This window comes from Delphinapterus leucas, chromosome 3 (assembly GCF_059928025.1).
Source record: "Delphinapterus leucas isolate spDelLeu-1000000601 "Yukka" chromosome 3, BTC_Dleu_Yukka2, whole genome shotgun sequence".
NCBI classification, from domain to species: Eukaryota; Metazoa; Chordata; class Mammalia; order Artiodactyla; family Monodontidae; genus Delphinapterus; species Delphinapterus leucas.
Genome location: NC_143131.1, coordinates 142779172 through 142799557, shown reverse-complemented (window position 1 = coordinate 142799557; position 20386 = coordinate 142779172). Strand labels below are relative to the sequence as shown.

Sequence of the window (20386 nt, the reverse complement as noted above, 5' to 3'; positions counted from 1 at the left end):
ACTTCTGGGTATATACCCAAAAGAAGTCAGAGCTGGTCCTCGAACAGATATCTGTACACCAGTGCTCATAGCAGTATGAATCACGATAGCCAAAAGGTGACAATGACCCAAGCGTCTAGTGACTGATAAATGAATGATTGAAATGTGGTATACAGATACAAAAGAATAGTATTCAGCCTTATAAAGGGAGGAGATTCTGACACCTGACACAACATGGATGAATCTTGCAGTCATTATACTAAGAGAAATAAGCTGGTCACAAAAAGACACACATTGTGTGATTCCACTTATCTGAGGTACCTAGAGTAGCCAAATTCATAGAGACAGAAAGTAAAACGGTGGTTGCAAGGGGCTGGGGTGAGTAGGGAGTTAGTGTTCAATGGGTAGAGAGTTTCTGTTGGGAAGATGAAAAAGTTCTGGAGATGGACGGTGGTGACAGGTGCACCACAATGTCAATGTACTTCGTGCCACAGAATGGTACACTTAAACATGATATTTAAAAAAAGGTAACTTTCATGTTATGTATATCTCATCACAATGTATTTGCTAAAGTAAAAAATAAATAACATCAAACCTGATCTCTCTTCCATCTAAATCTCCTTTCAAGATATTCAGATGCATCAGAATGTCCTTTAATATTCATGACAACTTTAGGAGTTGTAGACTTTCATTACTATTTTACTGATTAAAAAAAACGAGGCATAGGTGAAGTAAGTCATTCACGATCACAGTGTTAGAAAGTGGCTGAGCTATGATTTGAATCGAACTAGTATAGACTACAGTTATTCTTTTTTTTTTTTTTTTTTTTTTTTTGTGGTACGTGGGCCTCTCACTGTTGTGGCCTCTCCGGTTGCGGAGCACAGGCTCCAGACGCACAGGCCCAGCGGCCATGGCTCACCAGCCCAGCCGCTCCGCGGCATGTGGGATCTTCCCAGACCGGGGCGCAAACCCGTGTCCCCTGCATCGGCAGGCGGACTCTCAACCACTGCGCCGCCAGGGAAGCTCTACAGTTATTCTTAATTATTATTTTTGGGAGGGGTTTAAGAGATTTACCAGGGACTGGGGTTATAACTTCTGTTGAAACTGCCCACTGGTAAAAGAAATCTATCTTTCCATTTAATAGAGCACTGAGACATTTCTAGCAAGGGACTGGGACCACATTTTTTTGTTTTGTTTTGTTTTTTTTGCGGTACGCGGGCCTCTCACTGCGGTGGCCTCTCCCGTTGCGGAGCACAGGCTCCGGACACACAGGCTCAGCGGCCACGGCTCACGGGCCCAGCTGCTCCGCGGCATGTGGGATATTCCCAGACTGGGGCAGGAACCCACGTCCCCTGCATCGGCCGGCGGACTCTCAACAACTGCGCCACCAGGGAAGCCCTGGGACCACATTTTTAAATGGCTATTTAATATTGTGCGAGAAGCTAGTTAGAATTAAATGTAGTCTTGAAGAAAAATTGGGAGAAGCTGAAGATCTGGGTAAAAATTGTTAGGGGCAGGAAACTGTTAAGATGTCACATATAGGACATCTTGTATGTACCATGAAGCCAGGGAGAGAGATGGAGAGGTAGAATGTACACAGTGCTTATCGACCTTGGGAATTTTGTCAATAGCAAGATTATTTGCTGAGAAGAAACATCTCACTGCTGTATGTCACTTCTGTGCTACGCATCTCCAAAGGAATTCTCTGTCCATCTTGCCTGTGTGCTCATTTGCACTGTGGTGCAGAACAGCAGTCCCAGCCCTAGCCGGGCTGGAAATTGGTGAACCTACAAACTACGTGTTTGTGTGTGTGTACACATGCACACGCAAGTGCATTACAAGAAGGCACAAATAAAAACAAGAAAAGGTCCAACCTCTGTTTAGCAATGTCGAGAGAGTCCCTGAGAACTATCAATTCCCAATCTCAGAGTGGAAGACCTTGTTTCAGAGGCTGGGGTGAGGCTCTCTGGGAGCCCAGGTCAGTGGTACAGGTGCTTGCTTCTTCTGCCTGCTGGGATGGATATTGACATTTTCAACCAAGTGTCATCAGACCCCCAAACCACGCTTCTCAGCTTCTGCAGGGAAACTGCAAGCAGCGACTTTGCATGACTGGGTAGGTCTCAATTTTGACAAAGCCCTAGACGGTGGGGTGAAATCCACACCATGCAGTAAGGGGGGTTTGGGGGGGGCCTATAAACGTGGGGACAGTCTGGTCCAGCTGGATGCAAGGAACTTACACACACAAAGAATGTTACAGCAAGAAGGGAAGCTCAGAGACCTTTTGGGGCAATGCGCAACCTTGACAGGTAGGGAAACCGAGGCTCAGGATTATTAAAGATCGTGCTGTGGATTCAATCAGGGACAGAGTATAGAAAAACTAAGTTCTTCAGCTTCTACTTTAGAGCCTTCCCATTACACTCATGCTTCCCAAACTTGCCAGACCCTAAGAATCATCCGAAGAGAGGAGTGAAATCACAGTTCCTGGGTTCCTCCTGAACTTATTCAACCAGAATCTTCTGGAAAGAGTCAGGGGATATGTGTGTTTGCCAAGCAGTGGAGGTGAGGAGTATTTTGTGATGCTGTGTCAGTTTTTTCCCAACCTTCCGAACACTGTAACTCATGCCCCTTAATGCAATGCATTCATTGTCTTCTGTTTCAATAAGCCACACACATATTTTAGAGGTTAACATTTAACAGAGGGGTGGGGAGAAAAGTCTCTGGAATTAGGAAGGTTGGGTTTGAAACCCAGGCCCTTCATCTCCCAGTTTTGTGACTTTGGTCACTTAACTGCTTTGTGCCACAGTCTTCTCATCAATAGAATGGGTATGATGGCGATCCTTGCTGCACTGGGATGTGGTGGCGGTTAAATGAAAGTAAATGAAGTAAGGTATATAAAATGCTCAGCATAATAGCTAGCATGGAGGGAGAAGAAGGCCTCGGGCTGAGAGCCAATCCCATGGGCTTTGCATTTAGGGCAAGAGTAGGGGGTGAGTGTGCCCTCCTCAGCCTTGAGATGGCATCCAGGACTCACTCCACGCTGCTGGTATGCTGGGAACCCCTCTGGAGGAGAGGTGGCCAAACCAATGCCTGGAACCAGAAGGGGATTACAGGTAGCTCTGAACATCTGACCCCGACATCCAAGTTGATGGAAGAGAAATGGGAACCAAGGGACTCATGCATAAAACAAATCCAATTTGGGAGAGGAAATGACATGTGGACTTGATTTCCTGACCCCCAAATCAAGAGTGAAGAATGAAATCTCTCCCAGACAGGTGAGGACTCCTTTGACTGAGGCTCCCACCTGGGGCCCCCTCTGGGGCCCTTACGTTGGCTCTGCCACTACTTGTCATGATATGTACAAAAACTATTTTTCAAAACCTTCTCATTTAAAGACGATCTACAAAGTTCTAGAGCATAGAAAAACAGACAAGACAAAACAAAAAATAGGTATATTGAATATGTTTTGTAAAATAAGTATACTTCCCTGAGCTGGGATAGTCTAACCTGCCTTCCTTCCCCATTAGGATCCATTTTCTTCATTCATACATGATGAAAAACATTACATTTAGCAGTTACTGAAGACACTAATTAATTCATTTATTTAATAAATACGTATTGAGCATCTATTGTGGACTGACACCAGGAATCCTCCAGTGGAGGTTTCTGCGTAATGAAGTGAAGCTGAGAGAAGAAACAACAGCCTAGAAAGAACAGACTAAAGTTAAAATGCGGGACCTTAAAAGAGGTCGGATAAACAGCTTCACAATGTAGAACGACTTCTAAAAGAAAATGACTTCGTATTATCAGCACAGTCCAATCATCCATGTGCGTAAGAATTGCTGTGAGCTATTCAGGAAATCCTAAACTAAATTAAATTATAGTGGGCATAATCTGTTTAAGGAGGCAAGAAAATTTGTAACATATGAAAGGAAAAATTCTTCCCCAAACCTAAAATATATAAGGGGAAGACCTTTCATTAACTTAAAAAATTTCTGTGCACCCCCCCTTCTTCCTCATCCCACATCCAGCCCCGTGGATGGTGGGAGAAGCCAGATGAGTGAGGCTGTCTGGGGCAGTGCTTTAGTCTTCAGGAGAGGATATCATTTCTCACTTCTCAATGGCTGTCAAGACAAATTTGTAACATAGAACATCTGCTTTTCAGGTTCTGGGGGGCGACTATCACCCCAAAGTTGGCTAATTCCTGTAAACATTTAGCTATGAGCAATGATATTTAAGGTCTATTGTCTATGGGGCATATGGCTTACACGCTCCTTTATAGAACTAAGGTTTATGGACGGACCAAGTCAAGTTTTGCCCTTGGGCTGTGCAATTTTGGTGCATTAGTAGAATGGTTTTTTAAGTGAAAATATTCTCTATGGCTTATGTGGAGGGAGGTTATAAGACGTTGTGACAGGATATTCTTTAGCATATGAATTATGGCATGTTCCTGAGAATCGTTCATCTGGAATGCACACATCATCTCCTGTAAGAGAGATTTCTTTCTGACCTCACTATAAGCATTCACAGAATTTCCCCGATGCTGTCAGTTGATTTGCTTTTATCTCACAGATGTTGTGCATCTTTGCTCTCTTTTTGCTCTGGTTTCTAGGAAGCTTAGAATCAAATTTTATATCTTAAATAACGGAACAGGACTTTATGTATAGTATATAAGCCTACGTGTACGTTCTTCCCCCTAGATTTTTCCCTTTATCCTTACTGTATCATTTTATAGCTCTCCAGTTTCAAAAAAAAATTGTTATAAGCTGTCACAAATTATAGGGAAGATGTAAGAAAAGGAATGAATGAATGAATGGATGGCTGAATTACTGAATGAGTAAAGGTCTTTTGCTTTATGATGCCAGATAAACAAGAGAATCATTAAATTAGCTAGGCAACTGAATTCCTGGACCACCCTAGGGAACCGGGAGCTTGCTGGTTTTGAAGTATTACGTTCTTTAGAATTAACCAAGGCGTTGCTTTTTGAAAAAGAGCTGGTTGGTGCTTTTTGACCACCTAGAGGGGTGGGATAGGGAGGGTGGGAGGGAGACGCAAGAGGGAGGGGATATGGGGATACATGCTTACGTATAGCTGATTCACTTTGTTATACAGCAGAAACTGACACGACATTGTAAAGCAATTATACTCCAATAAAGATGTTATTAAAAAAAAAAAAAAAAAGCTGGGCACCTTCAATGCACTTTAACAAACTGACACTCTCCAGAAGGGACAGCTCCTTTGCCACACAGAACCTATGGAAAGGGTCCTGGCAGAGGCATACTGGTTACATTTCTTCTGTATCATTTGATGTTACTAATGAGTATTCCAAACTCCTTCTATTTAGACTTTCAAGAAAACGAAAACTCAACCTTTTAGAGTGGAGGAGGTAAGCCAATGCTTTTAGACCATAACGTGGCTGCCCGGGTATCTTCTGCCTCATATTCTGAGAGCAAAGTGCAAACCCCATTCTGATTTGGAAGGTAGTCTTATCTGTCCATCGGCAGGAGCCTCCATTATGCTGCCACTGAGATCCAGATTTTTTTCTTCGAGGTGAGTTATTTCATAGATTTGAAAGTATGCTGCTATAGACAAGAAACATCTCTGAAGCTGACCTGTCCCGGCAGAAGGTCAGAACACAGGATGAGCCACTTGCTGGAGTTCAGCTATCTGGAAGAAAATGCTTGAGGTGATGGGAAACGGTCCTCTGCTAAGCATCTCACTAGCTGTACCTGGGTATCCGCACGATTGGCATAGATTGAAGGTGAGAGCAAATTGGCTGCAAAGGTGCCAAGGTTTTAGTACTGTCCACTAAAGGATGCACTACAGTCATAGAACATAATGACGGTGGAACCATAAAGGTGAAGTTTTTCTGTTGCTTTGAGGAGGTGTTCCTGTCAAAAACGTTTTAGTTGTACAGTTTATGTCCAGTCTGTCTCTTTAGAACAGAGGCTCTTTGGGCAGGAAGTGAGTGCAATCACCCTCCTAATGACGGGCTTCACTAACGTCAAGTCATAACAGCAACAGTAAGAGGACAGCAGGAAATAATTCTTTCACTGTCATGTATGGGCTGAAGAAAGTGTTGGAAGGGGTTTTATTTCACCTAAGAAAGAGGCGAAGACCAAACTGGACCAGATCTTCAAAGCACAAGGTCATTGCCAAGAGACCAAATTCAAAAGCTCTGTGTTATTAACCAGCTAAACATAACATAATCAATCACATGGTCGCTTGCTTTGTGCCTCCGCACCGACCGAAAAACCCAGCCCCTTTTCATCAAACTCAATTCAGAACACCCAGGCGCGGCTCTGTACTTTGCACCTTCTGTGTCAAATTCTATTTTCAATCCTTTATGTCAAATTTAAATTCATGGCAACTGCATTCAGATCTTGATAGAATCCCCAATTTGTCCTGGACCCCAAATCCATTCTGCAACACACACACACACACACACACACACACACGTGAGCACACACATTTGAACTTGATTTGCACTCACTTCAGTGCTGGGCCAGAGTCAAGAATTTTGAATGGCTGCGTGTTGGCCGGAGCTTTAACCAGTTCTCAGGTAAGTACCCCCCTGAAAACAAGGATGTTGCACATTGGTGTCTTCACCCCGAAGGGTGAAGAAATCGTATCAGGGTACTTCTTGTGTGGGATGAAAATGGACCCTCAAATTGTCTGTGGTATTTTGCCGTTACTGAAGCTTACATTGCTATCAATCTTAAGTGAGCTGAACAAATTGGTGTGAGTGATGAAAAAATGGATAAGTTTGACTCTGAACACACACATCTGTTGTGTCCACCAAAATGAGGTCTTGATTAGGCAGAAAATCAACAAAAACTCCCTATCAACCACTCACAATCTGATACAACGTCCAAAAGAAAAGAAATCACTCACAGCGTTATTACTAAGAAAACATTCTAGACAGCCCTGAGATTAAGAACTGACCCCTCTTATGGAAATCAACTTGGCTTGGGTATACATATAGGCATAAAAGGATATAGTTTTTAAAAGCTCATTTTCTTGCTAATAATCATCTTTTTAAAAAAGCTCTCAGCAGGTGCACCTCATTTCAAAAGCGTCTTGTACTTTATAATACAATATTCATCACAATTACATAGTATGAAATAAAAGGCAGCAAAACATAAGCGAGGATAGTTCAATTAAATGCAACATAATCTCTGCAGCAAAAAAAAAAAAAAAAAAAAAGATCCTGTAGCTAAAATCAGGTTATGATGAAAGAAAAAAAGGGAATATATTTCCACATATTTTTAATTATATAGTATTTCCTCAAACATGATTTTTCATAATATATTCCATTAAGTTAACATCATATTTGAAGAAAGAGCATTTTCCGATTTCATTCTAAGCCTGATTTTGAGCAATTACAGTGTCATTGTTCCGCGGTAGAAAGGTTGAATTCATTTACTGTGTGGTTACGCTAGTCATGATTGATGTCTCTTCTCCAAATGATAAACCAATCACCCCAATGATGTAATGTCATTTTAAGAGTGCCATAATCACATTTCTCTCAAACTAGAAGTTCTGATGAGTTCTAATAAAGATTTATGGTAGATTAAAGGCCTTTATAATATCAACAATGGATTGCTCATTTGATGAGAGATTTGATTAGGTAATTTTTTTTGAAAAAGAATATGAGTTTACTAAATATATCAGGCCTGGCTTTGAAGAAGGGCATAGGCCATCATAAGTAGCAGTACATCACTCCATCTCCTGAATGAATCATCTTAAATGTATTTACGAGGTCCTCTGTAATTGTAGAGGTTGAGGCCACTGGTGGCATATACTCATGGGTGGAGCTAAAACACAATCCCATCAAGAAACACTCTTGGCGTGGAAAGCTCTGGATTGCCTTTGATGGGACATGCTAAGGAACACCACCAGTGGCCAACTCAAAAGATAACTCCAAAGCCTTGGGGTCGGAAGCAATTAATTTTTGCAAATGTCTCCCTCGGGCCCATGGGTGCTTAACCCTAGATATCGCTCAATCCTACACTCACATGTTTTGTGAACATACCACCAACAGCAGAGACTGAAATAAGGCAGGGCTAGTGTGGGACTTGGGTCAATTCCACCTAAGATTTAGAGATGTGGAACTGAGGCGGGCACCACAAAATCCTCAAAAGGGGAATGGAACGCTGTGACCAGTCCCTTTGCTCTGTGAATGTGAAAATCACCATGAGAACCAGGGATTTAGAGGCAGTATATATCATGGTACCACGCAATCAGCTTGTTAATTTCAAGTGAAGTGGGACAAATAGAGGGTTAGAGGAGAGGTCACCCCCAAACACTTCAGACTTGGCCAGACATTCAGCATTCATGTCAAGGGAACACATTTTAATCGCCAAATCATCTAAACAAGCAAGAAAGAGTCAGAAGCCAACCATCAGAAAAACAAGAGATCTGAGATGCACACACACTGGGCACGTGAGGGTGTCCGGGGTCACTTGGCTATGACCAGAATTGTAGTAACACAGCATTCAATATTCCATCGTCTCTCTGCACTTCCCCCTTGAGACCTGCATGCTGTCACATGCAGCGGTGGGCAAATTCCTCCCACTCTGTTCAGCTAAGCAACGCCTCTTCAGTAACTGCAGCCTTTAAACCAACATACTCTGGAACTGCAATGCCACCAAACGACAAGCGCGCTTCACCTCCCCGCTCCCCACACCACCTTCTCCCCAGCCCTTGTTTCACAGTTGTCATTTTGCAGGAGACTCGAGACTGTCACACACACAACATGTTCAGACACCACAGTTTCCTTACCACTGCTGGAGGCTTGCTGGGGCCCTGAGCATGCTCTGAGCAGGTATGAATTGGGGGAGAACTCCTCATCGGGGTTGGTGTCCATGATTTGATGGGAGGTGTTGCTGTCTAGCAATGGCATCTGGCAGCTAACTGGTGGAGGATTATGGGAGCTAGGCAGCTGAGCAGATGGGAGGAGGCTAGACGAGGATGTAGGTGGAATGGGACGACCTGGGAAAGAGGACAGAGGGGTCAAAGGTCAGCAATGAATGTCATGAGAGCAACCAGAGAAAGTTACATTGCAACCACCTCACAATACAAATAGCCAAAAAAAAAAAAAGAAGAAAAGAAAAAAAATGCTCCAGATGTATTTTTTCAAGTGGTTTGAGGTTTCTCCAAATGTCCAAATTCATACGACCATAGTTGCGTATTTCAGAAAACGGGCATGAGTGGAAGTATCCATCTACACAGCTGAAATGGAATCAGTCAGGGAAACATCCACTTCCTTCTCTCTCTCCTGCTATGGTCCTAACTGAAGTCTCCATCATCTCTCAACGGACTAGCTCCCTGAGGTTCTCCCTGCTTCCACTCTCGTCATACGCAATCTATATCTCCCTTTGTCTCTCGCCCTTCTCTACAGCAGCCAGAATGCTTTTTTTTTTTTTTTTTTTTTTTTTTTTGCGGTACGCGGGTCTCTCACTGCTGTGGCCTCCCCCGTTGCGGAGTACAGGCTCCGGACGCGCAGGCTCAGCGGCCATGGCTCACGGGCCCAGCTGCTCCGCGGCATGTGGGATCCTCCCGGACCGGGGCATGAACCCGCGCCCCCTCCATCGGCAGGCGGACTCTCAACCACTGCGCCACCAGGGAAGCCCCAGAATGCTATTTTAATGATAGAAGTTGGGTCATATCACTCTCCTGCTTGGCACTCTCCAATGGCTTCCCATTGCCTGTAGAAAGAGACCCAAACTCCTTATGATGCCCTCCATGTCTCTCCTACTCCGGCAGTAAGTGCCTCTCTCACTCACCTCTGGAAGTGGTCCTTAACCACACTCCACTTGGCCCCTTAATCTCCAGCCAATGTGCCATCTCTATTTCTGTTGCTTGAACGCGCCACACCATTCTATCTTCAGAGTCTTCACACTTCCTGTCCCCTCTCTGTGGAACATTCTCCCCTACTCGGCACATCACTGATACGCACGGACCTGCTTCTTCTCTTCATTCAAGCCTTCCCTGTTTGCCTTCTTGAAAACTGCCCACTTACCTGCTCTATCCTACTAGCCTGTTTACATTTCTTTAAAGCCCTTATTACTATCTGAAGGTGGATATATCTATTTATTTTATTCACCCCTATATCCTCAGTATCTTCCTCACAAATAGCACCTGTTGAATGAATGAACAGATAAATAAGGTAGACTAAAACCAAGTTAATTAGTTTGGGGAAGAAGCGGAGGAGAAGCAGAGAGGGTGACGTATTTGCATCTCGAAGGACTGGCCAGTGCCACCACCCTCTCCACCATGCGGTTCTCCTGGATATCACGGGGGGATTCCTACAAAGAAAAGCCACATCAGGCCACGGGGAGGAGCAGCCGTCCTGGCAGGAGGTACGGGCAGTGCCTTGGAGCTGGCCTTGGGTCAAGAAGTTCTCCTGCCGCACAGAAGGCTGCTGCAACCTCTATTTTCCCATGGCAGGGAGGTCCTGGCAGCCAAATTGCTGAGTGAAGATAATTGCCGTGTGGACTTTCCCCTGATTCACGCTTACGTCTTGGGGTCATTGTGACTGCTTGTCTGCTGGTTTGTTCATCTGGGAAGCTCAGAAAAATGAGCCAAGAGCTGCAGCCCAGGGGATGTGCCCTGAATTGGGCGTTGCGGAGGAAAGGGTAAGGTATGAAGAAAGCAAACTTAAGAACCAGGCTAGAGTTTCCACTCAGGCAGAAGAAACCTGTTTTCCTGCTTTGAGATGCACTATGTGTGTGGAGGCATTTTCAGGCACCTCAGATGCATGTTAATTTTTGTCATCACTTTTGAAATTGTATTTCCTGATCAATTGCTCGGTGCATTAAATGCTCCTTACTGATAGCTCATTGTGAATGAATAAAATGTATGAAGGGGCTTCCCTGGTGGTGCAGTGGTTGAGAGTCTGCCTGCTAGTGCAGGGGACACGGTTTCGAGCCTTGGTCTGGGAGGATCCCACATGCCGCGGAGCAACTAGGCCCGTGAGCCACAACTACTGAGCCTGCGCGTCTGGAGCCTGTGCTCCGCAACAAGAGAGGCCGCGATAGTGAGAGGCCCGCGCACCACGATGAAGGGTGGCCCCCGCTTGCCACCACTAGAGAAAGCCGTCGCACAGAAATGAAGACCCAACATAGCCAAAAATAAATAAATAAATTAATTAATTAAAAAAAAAAAAGGTATGAGGGCCTCCAAATGGCACTCTGCTGGATGCTGAAGATACAGAAATAAATGAGACATCAGCCCTGCCCTCAGAGAGCTCACAGTCTAGTGGGAGAGACGGAGAGTAAAACACATCATTTCAATACCACCTGATAAGGGGCAGGATGGTCTCATGTAAGAATATGGTTCTGTGGGGACCCAGAAAAGGGACACTTGGTTTGGCCTGGCCAGGTGGAGGTAGTGGTGGAGAGCCAAACAAGGATTCCTGGGAAAGGTGGTGTCTGGGCAATCTTCAAAAGAAAAGGAAAGGGACTCCTGGCGAGAGGAAATACAACTAACAATAGCACAGAGGCATCAAACCACTAGCCTATTACCCTTTTTGAGGGTGGGGGTGGCAGAAAGAGATAGGAAATGAGGTACCCTTAAAGCTTAAATGTTAGGGGCTCAGTAACACAGCTGAAGAAGAACCATCCCTGAAACAGATCAATGGATGAATGAAGTTTGAGTTGAAATATTTAGTTCATTCATAACTGTTTGGGAGCCGTATAAGAGGCATGATATTTCTGTGAGATGATCTGGCAAAGGTAGACTGAATACATCAGTGTCATCAGAACCAGTACTCACATTTAATCAATGTGATTTCCCCCCAAAGCCTTCTTCTAATAACAATGTTACCATCATGATCACTACGTTAACTGCTGATGTTTTTGCACGACGACTATCTGCCAGTCACAGCGCCAGTCACTGTACACAGATGATCTCATTTAATTCTGAAGACAATTCCATGAGGTTAGAACGGTTATAATCCCCATTTTGCAGATGAGGAAACCGAGGCACAACGAAGTGAGATTGCCTAGCTAGCAAGTGACGGGGGCCAGGTTTGTCTATTCCCAAATCTACCCTCTCACCCTGTCTGCATGGTGTTTGCCCAAACAGCAGGGTGACAAAAAAAGGAAGACAGTGACGTACAAGGAGGGGAGGTGATGGACAGGAAATCATATTTCCAGTTCCCCATCTCCCCATCCCAAGGCACTCTCGAGATTTCAAGTAAGAAACATTTCTTTGAATAACCACTGATAGCAGCTATCAGCCGGTAGAGTTCAAAGCTTTTCTCGTAATTTTGTTATGAAGTTCAAAGTGGCTCTTTCACAGCCATGTCGCCCTCCACCTTCTTCAAGGCTCCTGGTTGCAGGAGCGTCCTGACCAGGGCACTGTGAAGTTGGCATTGACGTCCACTTAGCAGCGGGGCCCTGGCAGGAACAGATTTTAACTCACAATCAATAGGCTTTAAAGTTTGTATTATTGAGGCATATCTGAAACTGCATGTTGAAGGATGGCTGGGAGCCAATTTTTAAATTCCTTTGAGTGACTGAGGTGGAACTGAAGTTCAGGGGCAATTTTCCAGGGGCCTGATATGATAGTTGCTGTGAAATCATTCTTTACGTGAACTTGTTGAAATTGTGTTCAGCATGAATTCATTTCCTATAGTACAGAAAGAAATGCCTTTTAATTTATACAAATACAGACAATGCAAGAGCACTCCTAACACAGTGAAAGCACTGGGGCTATTCCAGTGTATTGGAATACACATCACAGAATTGTCTGATTCCTGTAAAATCCATGCCTCCTTAAAATCTATGCCTTGGTAGCGCCTTAAATTCTCTACCTGGTATCTACCACTACTTGGGAAATTTCTCAGTCCCTAGATCTGCCCTCAGCCAAATTGTACGTGGTTCTCTATTTGCTATGTCATTTGCTAATTTTGTTCACTTATGCTACATTTTTCCCCATGACTGTTACAACTGACAGAGACCATCTGTACCGACACAAACAGGTTCCAAAGTACAGGGGAGAAAGCTGGAACTTATACAGGCTCACTTTATAGACCCGGATTTCTTACTAAAATACTTAGCGTGGGATGGGCATGTAACCAGGGGCTATGTCCTTACCCAGTTCCTATTCTATGCACTACGGGGGCTCCCTGACCCCCAAACTATTTTTGAAGTATCATTCTGAATGGGTATAGAGTCCACAGCAAATGTACAGAAAACTGGGTTTAATCAGTCCGTTAAAAAGCAAGAGGAAACACGCAAAGGCAGCGATATGTCATTCATTAAACTCATATGGTCTTGTATATGTGTGGGTGTGTATGTGTGTTTTCCAAGATCCCCATGTAAATCAAAGTCTAATTACCTGTGTGATTGGATTCCCCATGACCTTAGAAATGCGGACCAATTCAAATTGTGCTGATTTATCTGTTTCCAAATGAATAAGATTTTGTGATGGTGTCAACTCCTAAAATTTTTCTGATTGAAAGAAAGACCTACAGCCAGACAGAACAGTTCCATGTGAACTCTGATAGATTGGGAGCGGCTGTTTGGAAGGCTGTGTTGAGAATGATTCTGAGGATGCCCGGGTTTCGGTGGTATCACCACTTAGAAAAATCGTGGACAAGGAGTGGGGGTGAAAGGTAGCAGATGCACAGAGCATATTTGCCATCTATGCTCCGGGACTTTATCCACCATCTGCTTCAGTCACACCTGAAAACATTATCCTACAGCATCTGCGGTTTAAGTCACATTACTTTAACTCCCAATGTCTCAATTACAGCTCTATTTTCCTTCTTAAACTGATTTGGAGCCAGCTTTAGTTCTCCCACCCAAGATTAAAGGGCTACAATCTCCTCTCCATCCCCAAAGCAGTAAGTATCACCCATGAAATTGCTGCTTTGCCCAACTGTTGCTAACATAGTCATTCACTAATTTATGATGGAGGGCATGTTGCAGATCAATCCCCAAATTCACTTCAAACGAGTTCCTTTTTCACTCAAAAGGTTAATGGCCAGCTGATATTAAAATGTTCTGTGTAGACAATGTATAATTGATCTAGGCAGGGACGGGGTGTCAGGATATTTGGTGGAGTAGAGAGACATGGATGGGAGACAGTCAAAACAAAGCAAAACAAACAGCATGAAGAATAATTACATATAAAATAATAAGTTAAATGACTTCATTATCAATTATACATGTGATCTTGCTTTGTGCTAAGCCAAGTATTTTACATGTACTCTTTTTACATGCACAATTTTCTATGAACAAAATCCTATTATCATCCCCTTTTACAGGTGAAGAAACTGAGGCTTAGATGGACTAACTTTCCTAACATTGTACCACTAGCAGAACTGGCTGGGATTTGAACTCAAGCATTCTGACGCCAAAACCCAAGCCTTGAATGGTCCATTCTACTCTTGTCCGTATTAGAGAAGCGTGATTGTTAAAAAAACGAAAAAGGTGTGAACCCCAGACTGACTGGCCCTCTTCTGGAAGGCACCATCGAGATCATCCTAGGTGAGGTAATTAACCATAAACAGCCACAGTGATTGCTCACACACGATACATGATTTATAAAGAGAGAAAGCAATCCTTAAGTCAGAAACGGGAAATCCTCTGCAGCTTTGTACGTTTAAGGATTAATAAAAATATAGCTTTTGTGTTAAAGCTGAGTATTGCAAAAGGACTGCATTAACAAAAGCAAAACAGTTGGTTAGAGAATTTAAACAATGGTCCTAATGACAGTTCCGAACACTAGCTATTTATTCAGATGTCTGATTAAATTATCCATTTCCCCCCAAATATTTGGGGTTTGTGAAGTCCCTGTTTTTGACACAGTGAAAAGTGAGGTATGTGACTATGTATGTAAATAGAAATAATTTCACTGCTTGAGATTATGTCCTCCTTTTTGTTTGTAATCAATGAATAGTTGAGGGATGTGGACCCACTTTCTCTGGAGTTCCACGAGAACATCGTTCAGGAAGGCGCATTCAATCTTTTAAGCTCTACCTAGCACATGGAACTCGCAGAGGGCTGTGTGGTGGGACATTCTTCAAGGTATGGTGGGCTCAGTGAGGCACTGGGCCATGGCAGTCATGGCCACCACCACGTCTGCAGACCCTGACAACAAATCTAACCGGACTCCCTACCTCCAGCTGAAGGAACGCGGACGAAGCCACTGCACACCTATTCAGCCTATTTTATGTGCCAAGTACCAGGCTCGGGGATTTTTCACATACCCTTCCACAATGATCACAACAACACTGTCTAGAGACTCAGGGATGTTAGTAACACACCCAAGAGGCAGAACCAAGATCTGAACTTCAGTTTGTGTTTTGCCAAAACTACAGTGGGCTCTTCCCAAACCTGGAGTTAGCTCACATTCAAATTCACCTGTTAATCGGCTTCATCATCCAACCCACCCCATTCTCATTTTCCACTCTGCCCCAAATGAAACCCTGGACTCCAATGGACGTGATCGTCCAGTGGTCTTTTGCAAATGTGTATCTCTGCCTTCCTGCCTGCAGTATTCCTGTCTCTGTACTGTGCAATCCATCCTTAGTTTCTTGGCCTACCCGCTTTTATCTGTCCTCCAAAGCCCAAGTGGGGAATGGAGAGGGCACAGACTTTGGAGCCCGGCTGACTGAGCTCTGCCACTTTCTGTGTGAGTTTAAGCAACTAACTTTACTTCTCTGGGGCTCTTCGATGACACTAACTTCACATGTTGCTGTGAAGACTGGAGATGATATACGTAAGGCTGTGTTTGACACATGATAGATGCCGGGGACCCAGATGGAGCCAATGACACTTGCAGCTTATCAGTTCCAGTCGGTTCACAAGCACCTACTGTGTGTGCATGGCCGTGTGACAGTTATGGGGTCTTGTCATTCTTTCCTCTTGGGGTTGAGTCTGGGAGATGGTGAGGCTGGAAAAATAAAGCCGTCTTGCCACTCAAGGGGAGAGGCTGCCTGAGAAAGGGGTCTGCAGGGAGGAAAGTTGAGGTGTAAGATGCGGGGAGAGATATTCTGATGGCATCGTTAGGATACCTGGATTCAGCCATTATTAATGGAACGCTGCCACTAAACTTTTCGATATATGAACCAATTTATTCTCCACCCAACCCTCTTTTCTTGTTTTGGTTTTTCTTTAAGCCAGTTTCAGTTGGTTTTTGTCACTCAGAACCAAAAGCATCCCGCCTAAAACTGACTACCAAGCCGAAGTGAGAAAATGATCTGGCCAATGCCATACAGTTGTTTAGTAGAAGACCTGGAATACATTTCAGCACAGAAGACCTCCAGAATTATGAAATGTTCATGTTCTATAACAGGACTGTCTTCCTATTAAATCATGAGAAATTGAACACGTGGGGTCCCAGAGAAACAATTTATGGTAGGCGGTACCTTGTCTATTTATAAGAATATTGTGGGCATCAGGGAGTGGGGGAGAGATGCAGGCAAATGGGTGTCTCCTTGTTACCAATCAAGCATGCACTGCAGCAGCTTTCTGCCCTTGGCATTGCAGAGAAACTCAAATCACTTTCTAGCTGGACTGGGCCTTAGAATAAATACGTCGATCTTGGAGGTAGTGAGAGAGACTCACCCAAGACTCAATTTCTTGCCTGCATCTGAAAGTTTAAAAAAGAACAGAGATAGTAGTTTCAATCATAACTGTAGAATGCAAAATGACCTCAATGAACAGAGCATCTGAAAATCAAAATATAGGCATGTACACACATATATGTATATTTTTACATCATATTATGTATTTATATTCCCCGTAGCAGGCTGCATATATTTAACATATATACATGTTAGGCTAGATCAGCCATTCTTAACAGGGGGCAATTTTGCCCCCTAGGGCAGGGGTCCCCAACCTCCGGGCCGCGGACTGGTAGCGGCCCGCAGCCTGTTAGGAATCCGACCGCACAGCAGGAGGTGAGCGGTGGGTGAGTGAGCAAAGCTTCATCTGCCTCTCCCCATCGCTCGCATTACTGCCTGAACCTCCGTGAAACTGGTCCCTGGTGCCAGAAAGGCTGGGGACTGCTGCCCTAGGGAACATTTGGCAATGCCCTGAGACATTTTGGTTGTCACAATTCAGTGGGATGGGGGTGGGGAAGGGAGAGGATGCTACTGGCCTCTAGTGAGCAGAGACCAGAGATGCTGCTACACATCCTACAACGCACAGGACTGTCCACCACAACAAAGAATTTCCAGCCCGAAGTGTCAACAGTGCCGAGGTTGAGAAACTCTGGGTCAGCATGTGTGATGGCTTCAGATTAATATCCTTTATGTCACATGGTCAGTTTCTAAGTAGCTCTTTTTTTCCAGTTGGTAAGAATTAGGTTGATATTAGAAGTAAATATTGGATTCAGTTAGCTTTTCCCCCTCTCCCAAGAAACCTTCAAGCAAATAAGTTTAAGTGGCAATTGGGGAATTTAGGTTAAAGAGAGGGAAAAGTTCCGCAAAGCAAATCTAATTTGTCACTGAGGGACGTTGTAAGTTGCCTTTCTCCAGAAGTGGGAGAGACCTGTTCGTCAAGAAATGGTTGGGCTGCCTTTACAGACACAAGAGATTCAGGGGAGAATGTTCCAACTCGTGTGTAGGTGAGTGAATCTCACCTGAGGAATCTTCATGATGACCTCTTATGTCTTCTCAATGAGGCAATATTGGCTTAACTGGGTTTGAGCTATTCCAGATCAGCCCATTTCAAGTTTTTCTTTTTACAGAAGACATAATTGCCCCCTTCACTCACACTTCACTGAACTCACTGAAGCCCAGTTAAGCATCTTCTCAAAAACAAATGGTTTTCAGATGGCCCTGGCACAACTACCTCGATTTTGCACAGGCTATTATACATAATTTATCAGAAGAGTGGCAGGCGGTTGGACTCGCCCCAGTTAAAGGGCCTCTTTCAGGAGCTTCAAGCATGAACTGTCTTCACAGTTTGGGGCTCCATGTCTTTGAGTGTCATTCCTAGATCTCACTGACAACTTGCCTGTTTATATATCACATCTTCCTGGCAGCATTGCACTTTGGAAGGTGTCAAATATAGATCGGGCTCTAGATAGAGGGGAGAGTTTATTTTTGAAGTAATATGATTTCTATAACTTTTTTTAATGCCAGCCTTTTCATATTCATCAGATGAAATGCAATGAATCTGTACAGATTCCCCATTTGAGGACACAAATCTATTTCACCTGAAGCAACACAAATCTTTACCGAAAGGCAAGGGATCCTCAGATACGTTCTGACCAGAAATTCCTAGTTCCTTGACACAGGCACCTTAATTACATCTCTCAGCTCCTTTAAGATGAGATAGCATTACTATTTTGGTGATGTGTAGTTGTTTAGATCAGTGCTGTCCTATAGAACTTTCTTTGATGACAGGCATGTTTTAGGTCGATAATGTTTAATACATGTGATTATTGAACACTTGAAATGTGACTGGTGCAAATGAGGAACGGAATTCTTAATTAATTTAGGTTTATATAGCCACATGTGCCCAGTGGCTACCATATTGAATGGCACAGCCTAGGCTATGGTTCTAGCTTCCCCGTAATTGGTATCCCTCGCTCCTGTGTTTCTCCCCTCCATTCAAGAGCCAACATATTTCTGAATATACAGATTCGTTCCTGTCATCCTTCTTAAATCTCCCAGGACTCCCCATTGCCTACATAATACAGTTCAAACTCTTGCATGGAATTCTCTCTTGCCAGGCGCCCTCATTTCCTATACCCTAACCACATCAAAGTAACTGGACTACTGAATATCTATCTTCCCCTCCCATCCCTCCTCTCTGATAGTCTCAATCTTCTCCTGCAAACCTCCTGAAAGACTCAGCTCAAGCATCATCTTCTTTGTAAATCTTTCCTGATCACTCCACCCACTGGTTGCCCAGGACATCCTTCTATCATTGTACTTGTAATATGTTAATATATTTATTTTTCTAAATGTCTGGCTCAGGACTTCCCTGGTGGCGCAGTGGTTAAGAATCCACCTGTCAATGCAGGGGACACGGGTTCGAGCCCCGGTCTGGGAAGATCCCACATGCCGCAGAGCAACTAAGCCCGTGCGCCACAACTCCCGGGCCTGCGCTCTAGAACCCGTGAGCCACAACTGCTGAGCCTGTGCGCCACAACTACTGAGCCTGCGTGCCACGACTACTGAAGCCCGCGCACCTAGAGCCCATGCTCCACAATAAGGGAAGCCACCGCAATGAGAAGCCCACACAATTAAGATGAGCCCCCGCTCGCCGCAACTAGAGAAAGCCTGCGTGCAACAACGAAGACCCGATGCAGCCAAAAATAAATAAATAAGTAAATAAATTTATTAAAAAAAAATCCTTAAATGGCTCATTCATGAGACTATCAATGACTGGGTAGAAACTGCGGATTATGCACTTTTGTATCCTGGAACCCAGCCCAGAGCCTGTACACAGTAAATAGCAGTGCGATTGGTTGACTGTAACGATTCACTCCATAAACATTTACTGGTTGTATATCAAATGCACATGGCATTGACTTCACTGTCAATGCAGTTGACACCAACAGTGACACCAACAGTTGACCAACAGTGGCTGTTGGTCTTGGGTTTTTGGTGCCTCTCAGTGGGTAAATATTTTGCTGAGAAGAATTGATTCTGATTTTAAATGTATGTTTTCCTCTTAATCAAGTAGCTAGAATATTAAGTTATTGCTTAATCTGGTGCTCAGATGAAGACAGCAGTCTGTGACAACCTTGGAGGAAAAACTGACTGATTGATTTATTAAGAGATAATATGTCAGTATCCAAGGTGGCGCCTTTCTAAGGAATTCTCCAGGGTGGTGGTATGACCATATTTTTTGTCTTGGCTGCTGACCCCAGAACCTAAGCCCTGTGTAAGATGTACTCCCACTCTAATTATGAAAGCTTCCTACCCTAGTGAACTGCTTGGGAGGTGTGACCCAACACTATCCAAGAACACAAGATCAAAGTGCTAAATGCAGTCCCTATGGTGGCATGAGTAACACACAGAAGATACATTGGACTGTTTCCCTGCCCTCCTGGAACCTACATTATAGTCTCAAAAGAACTTAGTTGGGGGGAAAACTTTTAGAGAAAGACTTAAACTGTATGCCCATGTCAAAACTTAATTTTCAAAAAGCTTCCTTGGAAAACATCTTCCATGACATGTAGGAATCCATCTTACTTTTATGTTCATTCCTTGGGTTCATGGTACATGGACGTAATACTATTGCTAATTGCTAAGATTTGTTGAGCTCTCACAATGTACCAGGCATTATTTCCAAGCCCTTTACATATATTATTATATTTACTCTTATAACAACACATTAGGGTAAGTAATATCATCCCCATTTCAAAGGACAGAAGACTGAATTAAGAGGGGATAGGTTGTTTGATTTGAAGAATTTGAGCCCAGGCTCTAGAG

General features: G+C 43.9%; 1 protein-coding gene across 1 annotated transcript in view; it reads right to left on the bottom strand.

The window, feature by feature from the left end:
• TENM2 (teneurin transmembrane protein 2) overlaps positions 1-20386 on the bottom strand; it is a 465471-nt gene that overhangs the window by 403687 nt on the left and 41398 nt on the right. The window contains exon 3 of the mRNA XM_089909643.1: positions 8761-8970. Within this exon, the coding sequence (XP_089765769.1) occupies positions 8761-8970 (210 nt within the window). The remainder of the gene's footprint in view (positions 1-8760; positions 8971-20386) is intronic.